General features: G+C 45.5%; 1 protein-coding gene across 2 annotated transcripts in view; it reads left to right on the forward strand.

The window, feature by feature from the left end:
• Positions 1-20,211, forward strand: part of GALNT9 (polypeptide N-acetylgalactosaminyltransferase 9) — a 181,723-nt gene extending 161,512 nt beyond the window's left edge. For both annotated transcript variants that reach the window (XM_081893362.1, XM_081893363.1), the window contains 3 exons: positions 4,065-4,160; positions 17,016-17,183; positions 19,538-20,211. In XM_081893362.1, coding sequence (XP_081749488.1) covers positions 4,065-4,160; positions 17,016-17,183; positions 19,538-19,684 — 411 coding nt within the window. In that variant the 3' untranslated portion in view covers positions 19,685-20,211. The remainder of the gene's footprint in view (positions 1-4,064; positions 4,161-17,015; positions 17,184-19,537) is intronic.
• The last annotated feature ends 3,844 nt before the right edge of the window (positions 20,212-24,055 follow it).

The following is a 24,055-nucleotide window of genomic DNA, read 5'->3' on the forward strand; positions in this document are numbered from 1 at the left end:
GGCTCTCAGCCAGGCCTTGATTTGGGCAGGTGCCTGTATGTGTGTCCCCGTCCTCCTGACTAGTCCCATGCATCATCATCATCATCATCATCATCATCATCATTTTTATTTATACCCCGCCCTCCCTGCCCAGAGCCAGGCTCAGGGTGGCTAACACCAGTAAAATTACAACACATAATAATAATAATAAAATAAAAAAACAATTTAAAATACAGGTTAAAATATAATTTAAAATGCAGCCCATAGATCTAAACCATAAGGGGAGGAAAACATAAGGGTCAGACTGAGTCCAAACCAAAGGCCAGGTGGAACAGCTCTGTCTTGCAGGCCCTGTGAAAAGATGTCAACTCCCGCAGGGCCCTGGTCTCTTGTGACAGAGTGTTCCACCAAGTTGCCAATGGCTACTAAAGTTAATGGGTTGCATAACATGGTTTGCTAAGTTAGCCCCCATCTGCACTAAACATTTAAATCTGCATTGTCTCACTTTAAATAGCCATGGGTTTCCCCGTAAGAATCCTGTTCCTCTCAGAATTTTCAGAGTGGTTTAGCAATCAGTTCTTCTTTTTGGAGTATGAAAAATGCTGCCCGCTCTTTCTCTAAGTGAGGCTCTCAGGTATCTTCCTCCAAGCCTCTTCATAGGCAGAAGAGGTCCTTAAGGGGCCTAGTGGTGGAGCAAGCCGATTGGGCGCCTGGGGCGGTGTTCGTGCCCTGTGTCCAGGGGCGGGGCCAGCCACCCACAGGGCAGGGCAAGCCAGGGGAGGACTGTTATGTACTGAAGTTCTCACCGTGGGCCAGCAGGGGGATACTGTAGATCGTTCAGGTCCACATATGCAAATAAGGGATCGAAAGTGACGTTCAGTGATTGGATAGTTACAGAAAATGGTTACTGTTGCGTTCTAGTGGAGCTCTATATAAGCAGGCTGGCTGAACCCTTCAGTTCAGTTCTGTTCTGGCCTGTGAATAAACAAGAGCTGTTTGAAGAATCGCTGTGTTGTCTGATATGTTCACCCACAACTTAACAAGGATGTTCTGCAGGGCCTTCGAGGAGTCTACCTGTCTCTTCCCACTCAGCTGCCCTACAGCTGAGGGGGAGGTAGAGGGCAGACTGTTTGGGACAGCGTGGAGCCTGTGGGCACCCAAGCCACCACATCACTCCCAGGAGAGATGTGTTGCTCGGGCACACTGCCGCGGTGAGCGCCACCCACTATTTTATCACCCTCCTCAGTGGTGACACCCGGAGCGGCCTGCCCCCACCGTCCCCCTTCCTCCGCCCCAAAGGGGCCTATCTGAGAACCTTGAAGTATCTGATAAGAAAGAACCAGGGATCATCTCTCCCAGGAGGGGCGGAAAGAGTGTTTAAAAAGCTGAGCAGGGATGCAAGTAAGACAATATCTCAAATCCCATATTGCAGGTGGAACAGGGTGGCAAGGCAGAGATTGAAATTGTTTCCTTAAGGCAGGCTCATGAGCTTGTGTCAGATTTGGATCAGAGATGTTCAGTCAGTAGAGCATGAGACTCTTCATCTCACAATTGTGGGTTCAAGCGCCATGTTGGGTAAAAGATTCCTGCATCACAGGGGGTTAGATTAGATGACCCTTGTGGCCCCCTTCCAACTCTATGAAATTCTATGTAATCTATGTACTGGTTTGGACTATATCACAGGTAGTAAGATTTCAGAATAAATTACGAATGAATTTCTCATTGCTGGCCCACAGCTTTGTGGCTTATTTGACAACCTCCAGTCTCCAGACTGAGACTCCAGAGGCTGAAGGAACTAAATATGTTGAGGTGGACATAAAACATATTGAAAGGGTTGTAAAAATATATTTCCTCCCAAGTGAAGTCACTTTTTTTTTAAGGATGAGTTGTAAAATGCCTGTCGTCGCCTTATACCTGGGTAGCACGCTTGTCGTAAACTGACTCTGCTACCGCTTAACAGTTGGCATTCTTTAATTGGCAGCAGCTTGGGAAGGCAGGTTGGGTGGCCTTGTGACATGCTGTGCTGTCAGACAATATTTATATTGTGGCTCAGAGCAGAAGGGGATAGAAAGCTTCAAGGATGCTCACAGCCATGGCTTTCCCCAGAAAAAAAGGTTTTTAAAGGTGAGGAAACTGGTTAAGAGACCCTGGTCCGTCCCCCCGCCCCCCCCCCCCGAACTCCGATTTCCACAGTTTCCTGGAAGAGGCACTAATTATTATTATTTTTATTTATTTATACCCTGCTCATCTGGTTGGGTTTCCCCAGCCACTTTGGAAGGCTTCCAACAAAGTATTAAAATACAGTGGTCTGTTAAACATTAAAAGCTTCCCTAAACAGGGCTGCCTTCAGATGTCTTCTATAAGTCTGGTAGTTGTTCTTCTCTTTGACATCTGGTGGGAGGGCGTTCCACGGGACGGGTGCCACTTATTGCTTGATGCCAGTGTACCTCTCCATAGACCCCATCTGCACTGTACATTTGAAGAAGTATTGTACCACTTTAAATAGCCGTGGCTTCTTCACAAAGCCTTCTGGGAAGCGTAGTTTATTAAGGTTGTTGAGAGAACCTCTAGCCAACTCCCAGAGCAACAATTCCCAAAGTTCCCTGAGAAGAGGGATTGACTGTAAAACCACTCTGGGAATTGTAGCCTTGTGAGGGGGAACAGGGGTCTCTCAGCACTGTGGTGATAAGTAGACAGTTAAATATGAATGTGTCTAGTTCTCTTTTAAAGCCATCCAAGTTGGTGGCCACCCCTGCCCTTTATGGGAGCAAGTTCCAAGTTTGTGCCCACCGCTACATCGAAGGCAAGTGTCCTTTAAGCTCTGCTTGTGGCCTTCCTAGAAGCATGTGGTTGTCCATGATGGCAAGCAAGATGCTGGACCAGATGAATCGTTGGTCTGACCCAACAAGTCTCTTCTGACATTCCTCTGTAGCAGGATCTGTGTGCTTATCTTTAGATGGCAATCAGGGAGTGTGATGGATTTCATCCTAAGATGGGATCCAGATTTCTCATCAGGGTTATTCAGAGCGGGATTCTGACTGGGCTGTTTACGATGTGTATTCCTAATTCATCATCTTTCATGTCGTACTCCACAAATAAATGTCTAGTCCAAGTCATCAGAATGTGTGTGTTCTGCCTGTAAGGACAATTCATGTCTGCTTTCGCAGAAGAACAAGTTGGCTATGCAGCCCCTAACTGATACGCAAAAGAAGGATTAATGGGGTGTCAGGAGAAGTGAATGAGTGTGTTTTTCTTCCTTCAGAGAGACTCCCTGGTGGTTAGCATCCTATTTACTTTGCTTAAAAACAAGTTTAAGCTGCTCCAGGACAGGGAAGGGCTGTGGCTCAGTGGTAGAACATCTGTCTTGCCCTCAGAAGGTTCTAGGTTCAACCCCTGACATCCCCAGCCAGGGATAGGAATGTCCCTTGCCTGAAACTCTGCTTCTCAATGTATTGCAAGCTTTTTGTGGAGATTTGTGAGAATATATAAGACAGCTGGGAGATGTAGGTGCTCGAACCAGGACCTGCCCCCTGTCCTCCACTAAGGCTTTGGGTTAGAGAATTCCCCTACACCGAGGCCAACCGATATGGCCAACACCGCCAGATAAGTGTTGGTTGGTAACCACTGAGACTGGTAAGGTAGAAGGCCAGGAGCTCAACAGTAGGTGGAGCCAGAACCCATGAGTTGTGGAGCCAATTAATGGTAGTTCTAGCCCCATGCTCCTCCTTGTTCTGTTCTAGAATGGAAGGACAGTGTTGAGACCAAAGAAGAAGCAGCTGACAGGCATTCCCAGCCCCTGGATTGGTTTTAAGTGAAAAGGCAGGTGGGAGAGCTGGCTGAAGGCACACATTGGTTGGTGGACCAGTACCCCATTTGCTCAAGTGAAGCAGCATTCACTGTTCCAGATTTTGTTGCACTTCAACTCCCATCACCCTATTCTGGCCAGGGTTGGTGAGTGTTGGAATCCATCATCACCTGGAAGTTCCCCATCCCAGAGCTAGGATCATATAAGACATTCATCAGAACATCACAATATTGGTTAAATTTCTCTTTTCCCCTCCCTCCTACCCTGATGTTGATTTCAGGTTCGCAACAGCAAAGCCAGTGGCTTCTGTTTGGATCAGGGTGCAGAAGACGATGACAAAGCCATTCTCTACCCGTGTCACGGCATGTCCTCCCAGGTAGATGAGATCATATGTTATTACATTTCTTCCGTGGCAAATTTGATTTTGTTTGCATTTTAAGGAGAAACTGCCCGATTCATACTTCTTGAACTGATACATGAACCGAAGCACAGCTGTCCTTTGCAATTTGCATGCCTCCAAACTTTGCATGGAGGCAGAGCTCAGCTATTGTGGCTAGTAGCTGTTGATAGCTTTATCCTCCATGAGTTTGTCCAATCCTCTTTCTACAGTTAAATTATTTTTCTTTTCTCTGCCCTGAATCCTCCAACATTCAGCTTCATTGAATGCCCACGAGTTCTCATGTTATGAGAGGGGAACACCCTTACTGTTATGTTAAAGATGTGGCCCGCCAAACCCCAATCTCTGCTGAGTGGTATCAAGTTATTAGGGGTGGTTAGGGGGATATCATCATCATCAAACCTTTTATTGGCATCACATACAAACATCCAAAACAAATCAATGCAAAATTACCACTTCCCCAGTGGCCCAAAACATTTGCTAAAAGAAAGGAGGCAGAACAGTCTATCGTCACATCTCTAGGTCTCCAGGAAGATCAGACGTCTGCAGTATATTTCGACGTCAAAAACCAAATAGAGATATTTAGCCACTAACTTGGTGAGCTCCTGATCATTCCCCAGTAATAGAAAATATATGACCTCCGACTCTGGTTTCCATTTGGGGATGCAGAGTTGATCTAGAAATTGCTGGCAGAGATCAGCATATAGTTTACAATTAAGAACCATATGTGTAAGGGTTTCCATCAGGTGGTCTTCACACGGGCAAGTTCTTTCTCCTTCCACCCTGCTGAAAACCTTCCCCAAAGGTGGTTGGATGGATTTCAATTAAACTTGGCCAGCAAAAATGCCCTTCTTTCTTGAGGGTTAAGCAGAAATTCAAGGTAATTGTGGTTTTTTTCATGTGCCCAAGAAAGTTGAAAATAAAGAGGGAAACATGTGTATATGTCAGGGACTGAACTGAGGGGGACGAAACTGAGGAGGAACCTCCTCCTGAGCTTCCCAGAGAAGAGGAAGGCAGTATTGAATTACAGCAGTGGTTTGAGGAAGATCACAGCTCAGAGACGGGTGAACAGAACAGCTGGGGGGTGTTAGGAGAAGAGAAGGGGGAGACAGAGACAGAGCAGCCAACTGACACATTATCTCCGGAGAGCATTTCTGACCCTCCATCCCCCAGAACCCGGCGTGCATTGAAAGTGGAAGAGCAAAGGACTCAGAGACTATTAGCCCCTGGCAGCCGCCATAAGGAGAAATGCTGTTACTAGGAAGGGAGGGGGAGAGGAGCTCAGTTAGAGCAATACCATTTTAGGGAAGGCTGCATTCCTTCATCGTTCTCTGTGAATTATTGAATAAATTGCTTGGTAAGAACTCTTATCGTTTATCTGATTCTGGGCTGCCCCGTGGGAGGGAGCTGATTCCCCAAAGCCTGACAGTATACTAGGATAAGTTCTCACTAAAACGCTGGTGAGTTTTCATGAGGGCTTTTAAAAAAGACATTACAAACTTGTGTGGAAATGTGGAGAAGTGAATGGAAGACTTGAAAAATATTAAACTGAGAGTGAACATAACTGACATATTTGCCCATCCGTAAGTACAACTAGATTACAAATGATGAGATACATTTCAGGGAAGGGGTGAGGCGGTGGAAGAACATCTGTTTTGCATGCAGAAAGTCCCAGATTCATTCCCTGGTGTCTCCAGGTAGGGCTGAGAAAGACTCCTTGTCTGAAACTCTAGAATCATGGAATTATAGTTAGAAGGGACCCCAAGGCTTGTCTAGTCCAAACCCATGCAATGCAGGAATCTCAGCTAAAACACCTCTGGCAGATGACCATCCAATCTCTGCTTAAAACCTCCGAGGAAGGAGAGTCCACAACCTCCCAAGGGAAACCGTTCCACTGTCAAAGAACTCTTACGGTCAGAAAGATTTTTTGTATGTTTAGTCTGAATTTCCTTTCTTGCAACTTGAAGCCATTGGTTCGAGTCCTACCCTCCAGAGCAGGAGAAAACAAACTTGTTCCCTCTTCCATGTGACAACCTTTAAGATATTTGAAGATGGCCTTCAGGTCTCCTCTCAGCCTCCTCTTTGCCAGGCTAAACTTACCCAGCTCCTTCAAGCGTTCCTCATAAGGCTTAGTTTCCAGATCCTTGATCATCTTGGTTGCCCTCCTTTGCACAAGTTGCACAGATGGAGAATCAATGCCAGTGGGAGTAGGCAATACAGTGGTACCTCGGGTTACATACGCTTCAGGTTACAGACACCGCTAACCCAGAAATAGTACCCCGGGTTAAGAACTTTGCTTCAGGATGAGAACAGAAATCATGCTCCGGCGGTGCGGCAGCAGCAGGAGGTCCCATTGGCTAAAGTGGTGCTTCAGGTTAAGAATAATTTCAGGTTAAGAACGGAACTCCAGAATGAATTAAGTACTTAACCCGAGGTACCACTGTATTGAGCTAGACGGACCCAATGTTCTGATTCAGTATGAGGCCACTTCCTACATCCCTTCCTGTGTTTCTAGGCACCAGGGGTCCAGGGGCAGGATGGAGAGGTGTGGTCAGTATTGCTTCCAAGTTTTGGAGGGCCCTTTGACAAGAGAACCTCTGTGACCCCCACCCCCTGAATCTTCCCCCTCATTGCAGCAGATCTAAAGAGCTCTTGTCAGTGGACCCCACATTGAGGAGCGGGTCCTCAGCAGATACACAGGCATGCCAACCTTTGATGCCAGCCCTGGGCACTGGGCATTCTTTCTTCAAGCCTATTGAGATGCTATGCATAAGCTTGAACCTCATAGTTCTGCAGAGATTTGAACCCAGGTGTCCTGAGTATTTATCCTACACCTTAATAATCCCATATACTATTGTTGTACTGTGTATTTTGGGTCGATGGACCGCAATAAAATTGTGTGTGTGCCTGTGTCATTAATTCCACCACACTGGCTTTCAGTTCGTTTCTTGCAAAAAAAAAAGAAAAGCAAGCAAAAAAACCGCAACCATTTGATATTTTAAATGGATTTTTATGTTACAGGAACTGTATGACACATTTTCTGTGCAAAGGAAATGCTAATGGGATGCATAGTTGTGCTGTTTCCATGAGCAGTCAAAACATTTCAGCTATTCCTCTGCCAACAACTTACACACATACACTTTGTACTTCCAGCTCACAATTAACATGCCTTCGTGGATTTTATACACATTTTCTTTTTAAGGCATGTGGGGCTCTGGCTGAGGGGTAGACTGAGTTTGGTATTTCAGTACTCCATCTCCCTGAATGGACCAGCCTCCACTGCCTATAGGGGTGGTGGAATCTATGTCTTATAGCAGAGGTTGGACAGCCACCTCTTGGGGGTGCTAACTCTGGTTTTCCTGCATTGAGCAGGAAGTTGCACTGGGTGGCCTACCAGGGCCTTCCCAACTCTATGGTACTATATATTCACCTCCTCCCATATCCCACCAACCCCAAGGCTGTCAATCCATCTCTCTTCTGCAGGGGCGAACAAAGGCGTTGTGACACCCGGGGCAGGGTGTTCCTACGTAGGGTGCATGTGTGGCATTGCTACATATGACGCATGCACCCTACGTAGCGAGGCCGCACATGCACTGTACATAGCGGTTTGCTGGTGGCGCTGCTCCAGCACCGTACGGACAGTGCTGGGATCCTCTGCTTGCTGCTGCAGCCGCAAAAAGAGGAGCATCCGTTCGCTGCTCTAGTAGCGACAGAGGGATCCCACCGCCGTCTGTATGGCGCTCAAGTGGCGCCGGCGGCAAACCGCTATGTACAGCGCATGTGCGGCATCATTATGTACAGCTCATGCATGCGATGCCGCACATGCACATGGCGCTGGGATCCTCTGCTCGCGGCTACAGCCGCAAACGGAGGATCCTCCACATGCTGCTGCGGCTGCGCAATGGCTGCTTGCGCAACCACAAGCCCCCAGGGGGTGCCTTCTTGTCACTCCCCCCCAGACATCATGCCCGGGGGCGACCACCACCCCTGCCCCCCCCCGTTCTTCTGCACACACACACTGCCACTGCTCTTCTGCCCCCTGTGCAATTCAGGTCTTTAGTCATGGCCACATCCAATCCTTTAAACTTTGACTCAGTATTAAATACACAGTTTTAATCTTCTCGGGACCCATAGGAATTTCAGCCCATATATTCATATTTCTAGGCTTGAATTTTGAATCATTTCTGTAATTATTATTATTCTTTTTTCATTCTAAACCATTCCTCTGCATTTTGCCCTAACCATTCAAAGACGATGATGATTATTTTATTCCGTGCGCCTTGAGGTTTTAAAAGAAAATCTCTTCTGATCATGCTTCTATTGCTATTCCTTACTTTTTAATGAAAATCAGATATCATTTAAATCCCAGATGGTTCCCCTCCCCACATAACCCTCCTCCTACGATGCCATTTTAGCCCTTTCTGATGTGTCTTCTAAATTGGAACGGCATTAATGAATTGTCACTCATGCGTTTATGCATAAATAATTCTGACCTTATCACCCACCAAACAATTACCTGAAGTTTAGCCGTACATGTTATTGGTTTGGACTGCGGGTGTCAGCTTGAACATTAATATTACAGGCAAAATTATGTGTGTGTGTGTTCCCTTTTTAATTGTTGCAGCTGAACCAACTGGGTGCTCTGTTGTCACTGTCACAACATCCATCTTGGATGGGCTTGTGGCACTTTCCGCAGCAAGTTTGGCCTTTGGTAAATAAGGGGTGGGGAGGGGGGGAGAGAGAAACAGAAAAGAGCCACTTAATTAGATTCAAGTAAGGTTTTCGTACAGAGCCCTATTTAGCAAGATGCTGACACAAGTTCACCTGGCTTTTAATTATGTTGGCCATCTTCCTGTTGGCCAAACAAAGGGGACCGTCCACATCCTCCAAGAACCTGCCTTGTACAAAAGGAACAGGATGAGGGGAAATGGTTCTGGCTGCCCTATGTTTTTCTGACAATCTCTTGGCTCAATGGTATTGTTGTGTGCCACCCCAATCTCCAAGTGGAATCCCCAGAGTTCTAGGCACTTCCCCAGGGTTTGTGTTTCCTTTGGAGAATGAGGCGCAGAGGAGACTGTGGTGTCTTTGTGATGTGTGGTTTATTCACACATATATACATTGGTACCTTCAGGTTACAGACTCTGCTAACCTAGAAATAGTACCTCGGGTTAAGAACTTTGCTTCAGGATGAGAACAAAAATCGCATGATGGTAGTGCGGCAGCAGCTGGAAGCCCCATTAGCTAAAGTGGTACCTCAGGTTAAGAACAGTTTCAGGTTAAGAACGGACCTCCAGAACGAATTAAGTTCGTAACCCGAGGTACCACTGTACAGCCTGAGTCTATGTTGGAAGAGTTCACAGCATTAACACTCCAATAGGGTCTTCTCCCTTAGCCACAGCCTTGGATTCAAGCTGAAATCAGCCATCTTTTTTTTCTTTGCCTATCCAACCTGCTTTCTCCCCCTTTCTCCCCCATCACACACAACTCTGCCCTAAGATCACTTCAGGAGGAAACTAGCCTGTTAGGATTATAGGGATTAGAATTCTGGCACCCACCAAGTCATAACACTATTTATTGATGTGTTAGTTTTATTGAATTAGGTATAATCTGCAATGCACACACACACACATACACACAGAATCATCCAACAACAATAGCAACATCAATAAAGACAGGTTGGTTAAAAGGGGGGGTGTCACATTCCAAGGTCCTGTCTGAACTGTTCAGGGTTTTTTTTAAAAAGGGGGTATCAAGTTCTATTGGCAGGGAGTTCCACAGGGCAGAGTTCCTCATTTAAAACTCAGTCCATGGTAAAGGATGATTGAACCCCAAGGATGTGGGCAACCACCAAGTTTCCCATTGGAAGTTTTCAGCAACTGAGATGGAGCATAAGGAATCAGGTGGTACTTTGGGCCACATCCAATATTAGCCCTGCTCAGAGTAGACCCTTGAAATTAGTGGGCATGATAAACTTAGGTCTATTGTTGTAATGGATCTACTCCAAGCACATCTTAGTTAACCACAACCCTTTGTGAATTAACAAAATTGACATTGAACCTGGCCTGGAGGCAAATTGGCGATAACTATAACAGCAACAGTCACCCTCAAAGCATCTTGTCTTAGAATCATAGAATTGGAAGGAAACTCCAAGGATTATCTTAGTCCAACACTGTTCCTTGCACTTTATCTTCCAGAGAATGTCCCTCTGGGCTTTGATTTTCTCTCCCCCCCCCCCCCGCCCTCCATACCAGAAAAGCTGGATGAAATATCGTACGCATGTGAGCCAAGACACATTGTCATGGTCCGGTCCATGGGCGATCAAAGTCCCAGCTGAGGATGTTGGGACCGGGGGCAAAATGGCAGGGTGGGAGCAGGAATGAGAGTCCAGAAGCCAAGGGTCCAAGGGTCAGGAAGCAGGGAGTCACGAAAACAAGGGTCCAAGGATCATGAAGCAAGGAGTCATGAAGTCAAGGGTCCAAGGATCAGGAAACAAGAAGCCAAAGGCAGAAAGCGTGTTGCTGTGGCAACGAGCCAAAGGGAAATGCTCACCTTATATCCCTCCCCGGCTCTTGCCACCAGGTGCTGTGGGTTACCAATTGGCCTCACCTATGTAGCCATGCCTTGCCTCTTCAGAACAAACTTAGGAAGGCCCCAGTCCTGCAAAACCCTGATGGTCACAAGGCCTGGCTCCTGCACGCACTCCTGACATACCTGGTTAATTAGGATAGTCTGGAAATGGGACTGTCAGCTGAATCCAAGGGTGCTAAATTTGCTTCACGATAGCAGCCGACGCCTTCAGGAGGTGCTGAGATCTGTAGGCACTGTCCCCTCTGGCGAGCCACTGAATTGCACATGGCAGCTTCTCAGTGAAGTACCTTCCGGCCTTGGACTGCCTCCACCCACCCAGGTTGGCTTCTGGATCATCCTGGTCCTGACTCTTGGTTTTGTCCCCTGGCTGCTGGAGTTCCTGAGGCTGCTGTGCATGTACAGAGCATGGCAAACCACTTATTGATTGAATGCAGGCAGGCGGAAGTTTGCTTAGCACTTTCAAACCAGCTTCAGGTTGGCGTGAGAAATGTTTCAGTGCCAGGTGGGACCGCGTCTGTGCTTGAAGGATGAGGGATGGGTTTTTAATGTTCGATGCTTTATTACGTTTGATATATCCTGTAAGTGGCTGGGGAAACCCAGCCAGATGGGCGGGGTATAAATAATAAAATTATTATTACAACAGCGATGATTATTTGCGTGTCTGCTTAACATCGTCGGCTGCTAGCTGTCAGACCTCTTCACACTCTCTGCCTGAGCATCCTTGAGAGAGGCTGTTGCAGCCCTCACACCAAATTAATTTTGCAAATTGTGGTGAAATGAGAGAAGCTTTTTCGGCTTTGTGAACGTTAATTAACTCGGCTACATAAGAATGATCCCAGCCCTTTGCTATCTGCAAAATGTTCCGCCGAGATAAAATAATAACAAAAAGCACCACATCTTCATGGTTGGGCTTCACCATTTCTTGCTAAATATGCTTTGCAAATTATTATTATTTTTAAACCCTAATGGCGAAGAACACCTCTGCTGCGTGGTCAAGATAGTTCTCAGAGGGAAAACCTTTGTCTGCTAGGGGACCTGTGGCCCTACAGGTTCTGTGGGGCTACAGATCCCATCATCTCTGACCATTCACAGTGTTAGTTGGGGCTGATGGGAGTCCTTCAACATCTGGAGGGCCAGCAGATCCCCAGCCAGCCATGTTTCCTGATTTGAAAAAGTCCCATTCCATTATTAACCTCAAGATATCTTTCCCTTTGATTTAACTGAAGTGTGAGAAGATGGGGTGGCGGGCTTCCAAGTGCCTGAGATTGGTAGGATCAGGCTGACTAATTTTGTTTTTAAGGGAAGTCCTTCCTTAAAAAAACAAAAAACAAAAACCCTTTCTGCACTGATTTTGTGAAAATTAAGTCTTTGCTCTAAATAACAATAACAACAATAATAATGACCAGTTCTTAGGAGCACATTGGACAGCCTTCCTGACTTCTCATACTTATAGGACAGCGCAGCCAGGGACATAATAATAATAATAATGGGTTTTTCATGTTAAATGAAAAACAAAAGCATAAAGTCCTGCATCCCAGACACAAGGATTTCCCTGAACTTTCTACCCTTTCAGTAATTTTCAAATCCATTTTTTTTCTCATGACTAGAAGAGAGAGGGGGGGGGGGGACCAAAATAAATTTTCAGCACAGCACTAGCGGCAAGTGTGAATGCTCTGTACAACAGAGGAGGGTACAGCTCAGTGATAGAGTATGCGCCAGGTCTCAGGCTCAATTACTGGAATCTCCAAAAAGAGCTGGAAAATAATCCTGTCCTCAAAACCTGGAGAACTATTGTCAGCCTGTGTAGATAATAGTGTTAAGAAGGGTTTGGGGAGGCAGGGGGAGTCAGTCTGGACAGTGTCCTTGGATCCATTCCAGGCCTGTGATTCTGTATCCAGTGAGGGTTAGAATCCAGTAGAGGAGGTTGCTGAACTGGTCAGACAAGTTTCTTTATAAGACAATGAGCTTAGCTGGCCACTGAAGTGCTCTCATCCTCATCTCAAAGAATGCGCTAGGTTGCAATAGCTGCAGCTAAGTGATGGAGAACAATAGGCCAAATAGTGGCTGGACTGAAAAGTTGTGTGTGTGTGTGTGAGAGAGAGAGAGAGAGAGAGAGAGAGAGAGAGAGAGAGAGAGAGAGAGAGAGAGAGAGAGAGATGGAAGAAGGCTGGAAGCTGGAGATGCAGAGAGTTGCTTGTACAGTGGTACCTTGGTTCTTGAATGGCTTAGTTGTCGAACAAATCGGCTCCTGAACGCTGCAAACCCAGAAGTAAGTGTTCCAGTTTGTGAACGTTTTTTGGAACCCGAATGCCCAATGTGGCTTTCGTTTGAGTTCAGGAAGCTCCTGTAGCCAATCAGAAGCCGTGCCTTGGTTTTCGAACAGTTTCAGGAGTCAAACTGACTCCTGGAACGGATTAAGTTCGAGAACCAAGGTTTCACTGTACGGCACTGGACTTTGGGGCTCCTCTGCTAACCTAACAGAGAATCCAGCTATGCAGGCATGCTAATGCTGTGAGCTCCTCCATCCCATGCTCAGATTGTGTAATTGATCATCACAATTATAACAAATAAAGGCTTGACATATCTCTCTTTGCATGTCATGAGTCTATCTCATATATTAGTCTCACCTTTTAAGTTGAATTATTGAAATAAATGAACCTGTCCACGATATTCTAATTTTTCGAGTTTCACCTGTACATGTGTAAATAAAGCCACATATGCTAAAGACACTACAGTCTCCGCTGACCTTGGTTTCCAAGGAAACCAAGCCCTGAGTAAGTTCCTCGAACCTCTGGAGTCTCTCACTGCCCGGAGGTTGGGGGGGGGCATGTAAACAATACTTGGCGGCATGGACCCCTGGTTTGACTCTGTAGAAGGCAGCTACCTATCTTCCTAAAAAGAATAGGAAAGAATAGCATGGGTAGCGTATTGCATAAGTTCCCCTTTGGAAACAGAACTAGAAAACCCATAGCTCCAGGCTTGGTGGGGTTTATAAACACTCTTAGGGGAAGTTCCAGTGGTTTTGAGAAATGCTGCCTTCATGATATACCACCAGCTCCCCTCTGACTTGCTTTCGCAACCCTGCCCACCCCCCAGTAAGACCCCACTACAATCAGTACATTAAGGGAAAAAATCCTTGCATTCCCCCAGCACATTCAATTTCCTTCCCTCCTGGTGCCTTGCATTTGCTCCGCAGATGGCTTCTTTATTAAGAACAGCTTCCGACATGCAATCTAGTCATTTAAAAAAGGAGAACAAAGAGTGAATTCCAAAGGGCATTCTACTCCTACAGGAAAGATTAGCATATTATGTGCTGGTTGTGTTAAGCCATTACTGCTTGCAAGCAGCGGTACGCATGAACTTTCTTTCCCTCCCCTCCCCCTCCCTTTTCTTCCGTTCTTTTCTTTTCAAAGAGCCCTAAAGTAACAGATGCCATTTATGGGACCTCTGCATATTTATAGGCAGGGCTGTTTTCGCTCCATGTTAAAATGAATGCAGAATCCCCCACTGTAGCATTTCAGAAAGCCATCATGGAAAGATGGGGAGGACAGGGCCGTCTTAAGCATATCCGGCGCCGTGGTGCAAAGCTCCCTCCGGTGCCCCCCCACCCATTTCCCAGAGTTTTTTAGGGCAGACGGCGCTGCCAGCAGGGCTGGAGGAGGCAGGCAGTGGCTGGAGGGCGGCTCCTCCAGCGTGGAAGAGGCGAGGGCTGGACACGGCGCCTCCCGGCTCAGCTGGCCACTCCATGTTGTGGTGGCCACAGCAGACGGAGGCTCCTGGCACGGCACTGCTTTGGCATGGCATAGGCGGGTGAGGGTGGTGAGTTGATGCCCTGAGGCATCACGTCCAGCCTCCGCCTCTTCCCTGGTACCCTCCAGAACTTGGCGCCCTGGCGCCCCGCGCCACTAACCTCTATGGGTAGGACCCCCCTGGGTGGGGAAGCAGTCGAGCATCTGCTCTGCATGCAGAAGGGTCAGAGAGGTCTGAAACATGAGAGTCACCACCAGTCAGGGTAGCCTTCAACCTTTTCAGACCCAGGATTCACTTTTAACCCAAACATGTGTTTGGGGGACCCATCTCTTTTCTTTTCTTTTCTCTTCTTTTCTTTTCTTTTCTTTTCTTTTCTTTTCTTTTCTTTTCTTTTCTTTTCTTTTCTTTTCATGATATTTATTAAATTTTCCACTTTAACGATCCAATAAAAACCACATTTAATCATTCCTAATTATAATATATTTTGAATTATGGTGCTGGAGGAGACTCTTGTGGAGCCAGTGTGGTGTAGTGGTTAAGAGCGGTAGTCTCGTAATCTGAGGAACCGGGTTTGCGTCTCCACTCCTCCACATGCAGCTGCTGGGTGGCCTTGGACTAGTCACACTTCTCTGAAGTCCCTCAGCCCCACTCACCTCACAGAGTGTTTGTTGTGGGGGAGGAAGGGAAAGGAGATTGTTAGCCACTTTGAAACTCCTTAAAGGGAATGAAAGGCGGGATATCAAATCCAAACTCCTCCTCCTCCTCCTCCTCCTCCTCTTCTTCTTCTTCTTCTTCTTCTTGAGAGTCCCATGGACTGCAAGAAGATCAAACCTATCCATTCTTAAGGAAATCAGCCCTGAGTGCTCTGGAAGGACAGATCCTGAAGCTGAGGCTCCAATACTTTGGCCACCTCATGAGAAGAGAAGACTCCCTGGAAAAGACCCTGATGTTGGGAAAGATGGAGGGCACACGGAGAAGGGGGCGACAGAGGACGAGATGGTTGGACAGTGTTCTTGAAGCTACCAGCATGAGTTTGACCAAACTGTGGGAGGCAGTGGAAGACAGAAGTGCCTGGCGTGCTCTGGTCCATGGGGTCACGAAGAGTTGGACATGACTAAACTAATAAACAACAACAATTATACTGCAACAAAACAGCCAAATAATCATGCCAAATTATATATCTTTGGGTGACTTCCCATGCTCTGAAGTTCAGGGAGTGATGATCTAATATTGTTACTGCATTCCTTAATTAATTCAGGTAGTCCCAATAAACATTTCCGATGTTGATCCTTCATTTATTTTTAACAGCCTCTGAGTTCATTTAACAAGCGGGTTAATCCTTTGTAGTTCTGTGTGAAATATTGTCCTGTTGTAATCCAACGTTCTCATCCACTTTCACTTTCTGCACAAAGACATCTCTTAGTGCGTCACGGCCAAGATCGAGGGGGATGTCGCCTTTCACCATTAACACGGGGCAGATAACCAAAGTTCCCTCCTGTAATCTTATTCCAGCTGCTAGCAAGCTGGTGCCTCTGAAAAAAACGCCATCGCTCCCATCGTAAATTCTTTTTATCATTCCATTAAAGGTCTTTGCCGGAATCATAGCCCAAATTTCACACAGTCAATTTTGTAGTTGAACCATAACAATAACGGTAATAAGATTGGGGGACCCATTTCTTAATCTTTTACCATATATGTGCAAGGTGGTAGTGCTCCTGTTGTGACCCACCTTGGATCAGATCATCACCTGCTAGTGGATACAAAGGAAAATCCTGCAGTCAACAGGATTCAACTCTCTGCTATCCAGTCGGTGAGTGGGACAGGGGTGCTATCTCACCCTCAGGATTGTGGGTACCTGCCTCTGCATCTGAGGCACACCCACCCACCCACCCACCCTGGAAAAGGGGTGCCTTGCTGGCTGTCTGCAGAGGGCAGAGCTGAACTGCTTCTCTCTCGCAGGCAGCGCCACTGACGCCTGCCAGCTTTTCTCATAGACTTTGTGGGTCCCAGCCCCCACAATTCTATTGTTGTGGGTGCCCAGGCACCCAAGGCCCCTTGCGGTTAGCTCCTATTGAGTGGCAGGTTAAATCCTGTTTCCCCAGTGCATTCCCTGCCTCCAAAAGTAGAGGGAGAGCATAGCCAACATGGCTCATACCTAGCCATCGAGAGTCTTATCATCCATTAATTTACCTAAACCTTTTGTGGGTACCAATTCCATAGTTTAACCACACGCTTTATGAAGAAGTCCTTTCTTTTCCCTTTCCTGACTCTTCCAACAGTCAGTTTTGCAGGATGTCCTAGACAGCTAGCGTTAAGAGAGAGGGAGAAAAACAACTGTCTCTGTCTACTCACATGGCCGGGGGTTAAGGGAAAGCTTTCTACTAATGCAAAGAGTCTCAATTGCAAGGCAAGCTTGACCTTTAGCACGTCTTGCTTTTTCAGAAATGCCTCATGGCTTACTTGACTGCAGCCTTCTCTGTTTTAATTTGGTTCCAGCTTGTTCGTTACAGCTCTGAAGGACTTCTGCAGCTGGGCCCTCTGGGATCTACTGCATTTCTGCCTGACTCCAAATGTCTCATTGACGATGGGAAAGGGAGGACCCCCACTCTGAAGAAATGTGAAGACACCTTGAGGCCGGCACAAAGGCTGTGGGATTTTACACAGGTATTGGAGCCAGCTGTGCATGCAAGCAGGACCTGTCACAAAATATTAGTGTTTTGTGTTTGTGTTCAGGATTCTCAGTTGTCTGTTCCATCTCCCTTTCCCCAGGTTTGTGACTTGCCCTCATCAGGGACAGATTTCAGCAATCTTTTGTAATATGGCATCCTATGCGAGGCCAAGAGTTGGCGCTGCCAAATGGACCTTCTCAGTTATGGATCTTCTCAATTTTGCGCCCCCTCAGCTCAGTGGCCTGTGCAGCAGAACTGCCCGCACCTCCCTAAATCCGGCACCGTGCCCATGTTCTGAAAAAGTTTTTGTTTTGTTTTGTTGCCAAAGGCAGCCTTTCTTGTGAATTCAAAGTCAAAAAAATTCACTTGTGAGTGAAGACTTTGGGTGTTCATGGTTGCACAACTGCTGGGAATTACAAACTGGGAGCGTTACTGTTGCACGCAGGTCTTGTTTTCAGGCTAATAATAATAATAATAATAATAATAACGACAACAACAACAACATTTATACCCCGCTCATCTGGCAACTGAGTTGGCCACTGTGTAAACATGTGGCTGAACTAGATGGACTTTAGCCTGATAGATTATCAGGGCTCTTTGATTCCTAGCTGATATTGACAGGCTTGAAAGCAAATTAAATAGATACTTAATAGCAGACTTATAAACATATTCCAGCAAGTTGTTCAATGGATTTAAGGGTAGACTGTATCCTCCAATGCCTTTAATTTTTCTCCTTTGCCATTTCTCTCTTTTCCCCCCTATAATTTTTATAAAATCTTCTGTTTTACATTTTAGAATGTCCATTTAAACAACCTTTAAATATCAATGACTTCCCTTCTTCTCTTTCCATGGTTCATTTTGCATAACATAAATCCCTGCATGTTGTTGTTGTTTAGTCGTTTAGTCGTGTCCGACTCTTCGTGACCCCATAGACCAGAGCACGCCAGGCATATTTTATATAAACAAACCCATTATGTTTACATATGTTCTATGTAACAGACAGAGGGCCTTCTCGGTAGTGGCACCCACCCTGTGGAACACCTTCCCTTCAGATGTGAAGGAAATAAGCAGCTATCCTATCTTTAAAAGACATCTGAAGGCAGCCCTGTTCAGGGAAGTTTTAAATATTTAATGCTGTACTGTTTTTAACACTTGATTGGGAGCCGCCCAGAGTGGCTGGGGAGACTCAGCCAGATGGGCGGGGTATAAATAAATAAATTATTATTATTATTATTATTATTATTATTATTATTATTATTATTATTATTATCTTATTCTATATGTTAAGTCCGCAACCTGCACATATTCCATCAGCTTAAGTTGCCATTCTTCTTTAGTTGAGACTTCGCTTGTTTTCCATTTTGGGGCTAACAAAACACAGGCTGCAGTAGTGGCATACATAAATATCCTTTTTTGACCCCTGGGAATTTCCATCTGAATTATCCCCAAGAAAAAGGATTCTGTTTTGTTTTGGTTTTTTTGAGAAGTACTTTTAAACATTTTTTTCCAATTCATTATGAATTCTTTCCCTAACCCTCTGCCATTTCTCTAATGACTTGATTTGTTTCCCCAAGTCCACCACATATCGGTTTTCAGTATTCGTTTGTTTGTTTGTTCATTATTGCAAAGTAACTACATCGAAACAAAGCATACATGAAAATACAATAACAATACATGAAAATACAATAACAAATAAAACAAAGAATAAAAGAATAGATGAAGGAAGGAAGGAGAAAAAAATAATGAAAGTGAAGCGAGAATGTAGAAAAGAAATAGAAAAAAGAAGAATAGTTAAAGAAAAATATTTTAGAAAAACCATTAACACCTTTTCTACATAAATCATAGGTGATTTACTGTTGATAGCTGCTCTGAGCCCGGCTTTGGCTGGGGAGGGCGGGATATAAATAAATTATTATTGTTATTATTATTATTATTATTATTATTATTATTATTATTATTATTTGACTTCCACCAATCTCACAGCACTTCCTTTCATACTTAATATGCCTATCTGTATTTCATTATTATTCTTATCTTAATATGTATATATATGTATTTACATTTTCCTTTCCATTCACGAGATCATTCTAAACACAGCCAGATTTTTACCCTTGAACCTTGTCTTTCAAAATATTCATTCAGAGAGTCCCATTCCTTCTTGATTAGAGAACCTTTTAATGTTTAATAGACTATTGTATTTTAATATTCTGTTGGAAGCCGCCCAGAGTGGCTGGGGAAAGCCAGCCAGATGGGCAGGGTACAAATAATAAATTAGTAGTAGTAGTAGTAGTATTGATTATATTTTCTGGTTTGTGTCTTATTGTGTATTCATTTCTTTCACCCCTACAGAACGGCCCAATCATCAGCCGAGACACTGGCCGGTGTCTAGAAGTAGAGATGTCCAAGGATGCCAACTTTGGGCTGCGATTAGTCGTACAAAGATGCTCGGGGCAGAAATGGATGATCAGAAACTGGATCAAGCATGGCCGGCATTGATTCAGAGCTGGGAAGAGGCTTACTCTTCTGGAGTCCTTTGACCAGTACGTGGGCGCCCCTCCAAGAGATTCAGGTTAAAGAGGACTATTGTGATGAGAAGAAGACAGCTCATTGAAGGAGAAGGTTTACTGCTGGGCACATGTTCTTTTATTTTTTTAAAGAAAGGAAAGATGGAGACTGGCATTCCACCTAAGGCCACGGAAGTGATACACCTGTACCTAGACCGTATCATTTCAGACTAGGGCTTATAGGCGCACATGATACAATCACCTCTCCATTAAGGAAAAGAAATCCCTGCATATAGAAGACTAGCATGTCAGGGAAAAACTCGTCTCTTTGATATGCTCTTTTCTAAGTTCACTAAGTTCTAAGTTCCTAAGGAGGAACTTTCAATCACGTGAGTCTGAAGTTTCATAGTCCGAGCAAAGGTTTACCACCTTGGTGAGAGCTGAGCCTATGCTCATAACAATGGGTGCCCCAGAAAGAGTTGTGCAAGCTTTCTGCTTTTTTGGAACTCAGTCGGAGAGCAACCACAGAAGCCAGACTTTGCATCCACTTTCTGGGAGGAAACAGGAGGGCAGCCATACTTGGGTCAGGTTTGCAGGACAGATCAGTCTCGTGCCTCACTGAAGAAGGTCCCTGGGGCAGAAGGATCTGTTAGCTTTAAGTTGCTGACTGATGCACAACTCTTATGGTGAACAGAACCGTGTGCCTTTTATACTGTACTTCCTATCCAAACGGACTGGGGAAATCCCACCTCTTCAGCATGTCTGAGTAACTATTCTGAACAATAACATCGACAACGACGACGAAATACTCTGTAAATAAATTACACTGCAAAAGAAAGAAAAGAAAAGAAAATGGAATGTTTCCAGAGTGTTTGCCTTGGAGTCTCAGTTTAATTGTTCTTAATTATTCTGGGGGGGAAAGGGAGAGTGGGAACAGATGGGGCATTTTTAGAACAGTGGGGCTGGTCCATTCATCTGGAAGCAAATTCGGGGGGGGGGAATCCACTAGTCTCAGATTTGTGCTTTTTAAACACCTGTATTTTTTGTATTGAATAGGGCAAAGGGCAGGCCCAGTGCTTTCACAAGGCATACTGCAATAGCTGCCAGTGCTTTGTGAGGCCACACCCAAAATGTCTGCCCTGGGCGCCATTTTTAATTTACTGCCTCCACCACCACCCCATCCAATGAGCAGCTTCTCTTTCGTTCCCACAGTCCTGAATATGAAGGTCACACACACACACCATATGTTTAAAACACTATTATACCACTTTGTTTAATAATTAAGAATACCTTTTCCATAATAGTTGGCTGATTTTGATTTTTAACTCCTTTATATTTTTAACTGTATGGTTTTATACATAGCTGCTGGAAACCACACTGATATTATATAATAAACAAACAACACTCACAGACAATCCTCGGATTCTTAAGGGTGCTGGGAACTGTAGCTCTGTGAGAACAGCGCTCTTAACAAACTACAGCTACCAGGATCCTCCGTAACAGTTAAAATGGCATTTATAGTGTGGATGTAACCTAAGTCATTGTAGAGTATGGTACAAGAGACTGGTGCCATGTTTGGTAGCAGAAATCATCTTTCCGTTTACTCCTCTCACAATGCTTCAGAATAAATCAACTTCCAGGGCTTCGGAGTAGGGATCCAAAAAGGTATTGTGGGGTGTTAGAAGACACTTTAAAACGAAGGGCAGGGCAGGCATCAGAAGTGGGAGAGGACCCACCAATAGGTAGCATTTTTGCCACAGGTCCTCTCATCCCCAGAGCCAGGAAAAGATGGGTGTTCAAAGTGGGAAACTTTATAAGGCTATGTGCAGCATGGGTAGGCAAACTAAGGCCCAGGGGCAAGATTCGGCCCAGTCGCCTTCTAAATCCAGCCTACAGGTGGTCCGAGAATCAACGTGTTTTTACATGAGTAGAATGTGTGCTTTTATTTAAAATGCATCTCTGGGTTATTTGTGGGGCATAGGAATTCATTCATTATTTTTTTTCAAAATATAGTCTGCCCCCCCACAAGGTCTGAGGGACAGTGGACCGGCCCCCTGCTGAAAAAGTTTGCTGACCCCTGATGTGTAGCCTTATCAAAATAAGCTTCAAATGGACAATCTTACCATGTTGGGAAGGTGAGGCTGAGAGCTGAACCAGCATTCAGTTTGCGGACAAAGACTGTTCTCATTCAAACCACAGCTCTGAAAGCAATTTAGGTTCACATCACAGCTAGGGAACCTGCTCTGAATCTTTCCTCCCCCCTCCCCCTTCATTTTTAAAAATAGAATGTCTTTGTCTTTATGTAGTGCCAACAGGGCAGCAGAGAAAACAAAGGTGACCTGTTAGTCAACAGACTCTGTTTTATCATCACAACTACACCATAAGGTAATTCAGGCTGAAAAAGAGCAGCGAGCCCCAAGTCATGCAATGATCTTTCCAGCTGAGTTATTTGACCTCAAGTCTCCCAAGTCTAACTCTAGCCACAACACCACACTTAGAACACACACACACTTATTGTCTTAACAGTCCAATATCTAAACCAGGGATGGAGAGACTGTGACCCCTTCAGATGTTGTTGGACTCCAATTCCCATCATCCCCAGCCTGTCCAGTTGTCATAGATGATGGGAGCTGGAGTCCAACGAGGTCTGAAGGACTGTGAGATCTGCATTCATGGTTTAGTGATTGTTGATTGGTTCCTTTCCAGATACACACCTTTGTATGATCTAGTAGTTGTTCATAGAAGCCCATTCAGCCCCTGCCCCCCAAGGTAATGTTGGAGTGCATCAGTAACATGCCAAAATTAAGGAACACAAGAAGCTTCCTTCTACCAAGGCTTTCCAAATTGGTCCACGCAGCTCAATATTGTCTACAGTGACTGGCAGTACCACCCCAGGGTTTTACACTGGAGATATTTACCATCCTATCGGAAGATGCTGGGGACTAAAACTGGGACCTTCCTGCAGGTGCATAGCATGGTGGGAGTTGGTTGAATTATGGTGCTGGAGGAGATCCTTGAGAGTCCCATGGACTGCAAGAAGATCAAACCTATCCATTCTTAAGGAAATCAGCCCTGAGTGCTCACTGGAAGGACAGATCCTGAAGCTGAGGCTCCAATATTTTGGCCACCTCATGAGAAGAGAAGACCCTCTGGAAAAGACCCTGATGTTGGGAAAGATGGAGGGCACAAGGAGAAGGGGATGACAGAGGACGAGATGGTTGGACAGTGTTCTCGAAGCTACCAGCATGAGTTTGACTAAACTGCGGGAGGCAGTGGAAGACAGAAGTGCCTGGCCGCTCTGGTCCATGGGGTCACGAACAGTCGGACACGACTAAACGACTAAACAACAACAAGCAGTGATTGGGCACGGTGGGCTCCATTTGTCCTTCACCCTCACCCTGCCCCAGGGGCAGGTGGGCACACAGACAAACCCACCCCGGGCACTATCAAAACATGTTCTGTTGCTCCCTTCTGGGTGCACATGCTCTACCACTGCGATTCAGCCCTTTCTCTGTGTGGTTTTCAAATCTTTCACAATAGAGTCCCTGAAAGTCCTGGGGTGAAGAGGACTCTCCTTGACAGTGAGGTGGGATTATCAAAGAATTATGCTCAAAGGGCAATAAGTGATATATGGAGTTTGTTGTGTGGAACAGTTGGAGGACGAGGCAGAAGGGCCTAGCTCAGCGGTACAGCACACGTCTTGCATGCAGAAATCTCAAATGCTAGCATCTCCAAGTAAAGTTGGGAGTGTCCCCTGCCTGAAACCCTGGAAAGAGCTGCTGCCAGTCAGTGTAAACAATACTGACCTAGATGGATCTGACACAGTATAAGGCAGTTTCATATGGCCCAGAATAATCTGGAGGGCAGAGGCACTGTTATTTTACCTTTGATAGCAGAATCCCCCAAATAATACAGGGGGAGTCCAGAGAGAAAAGAAACTGATAATATATGACCAGTCATCTGAACAAATCTATATATGGTGCAGGGAGAGATAAACAGAGAGGCTTAGGAAGAGCAGGGAGACATATAATGACTTAAGGGGGTGAAGGGGGGCAAGAGGCAAAAGTGGGTGGAGCAATGAAAGAGAATTGCAGCTCTGTATTGCACTCACATACCTTTCTCCATCCTCCAGCCAGGCAAACAACCACATCATTACATAGGAAGCTGCATACCATAGCTTCCTGAGTCATGATGAAAGCATTTTAACCAGGTGTGGCAGAAGCCGGGCTTTGACACTCCTCCTAGAAGTTTTACAGTATTAAAAACAAAGGAAGATGCATAATAGCTCTCTCTATATCCCATAAAGGGACGTAGGTAGCGCTGTGGTCTAAACCACTGAGCCTCTTGGGCTTGCCGATCACAA

The sequence above is a fragment of the Podarcis melisellensis genome (genome assembly GCF_964234715.1).
Source record: "Podarcis melisellensis genome assembly, chromosome: 16".
Taxonomy (NCBI): domain Eukaryota; kingdom Metazoa; phylum Chordata; class Lepidosauria; order Squamata; family Lacertidae; genus Podarcis; species Podarcis melisellensis.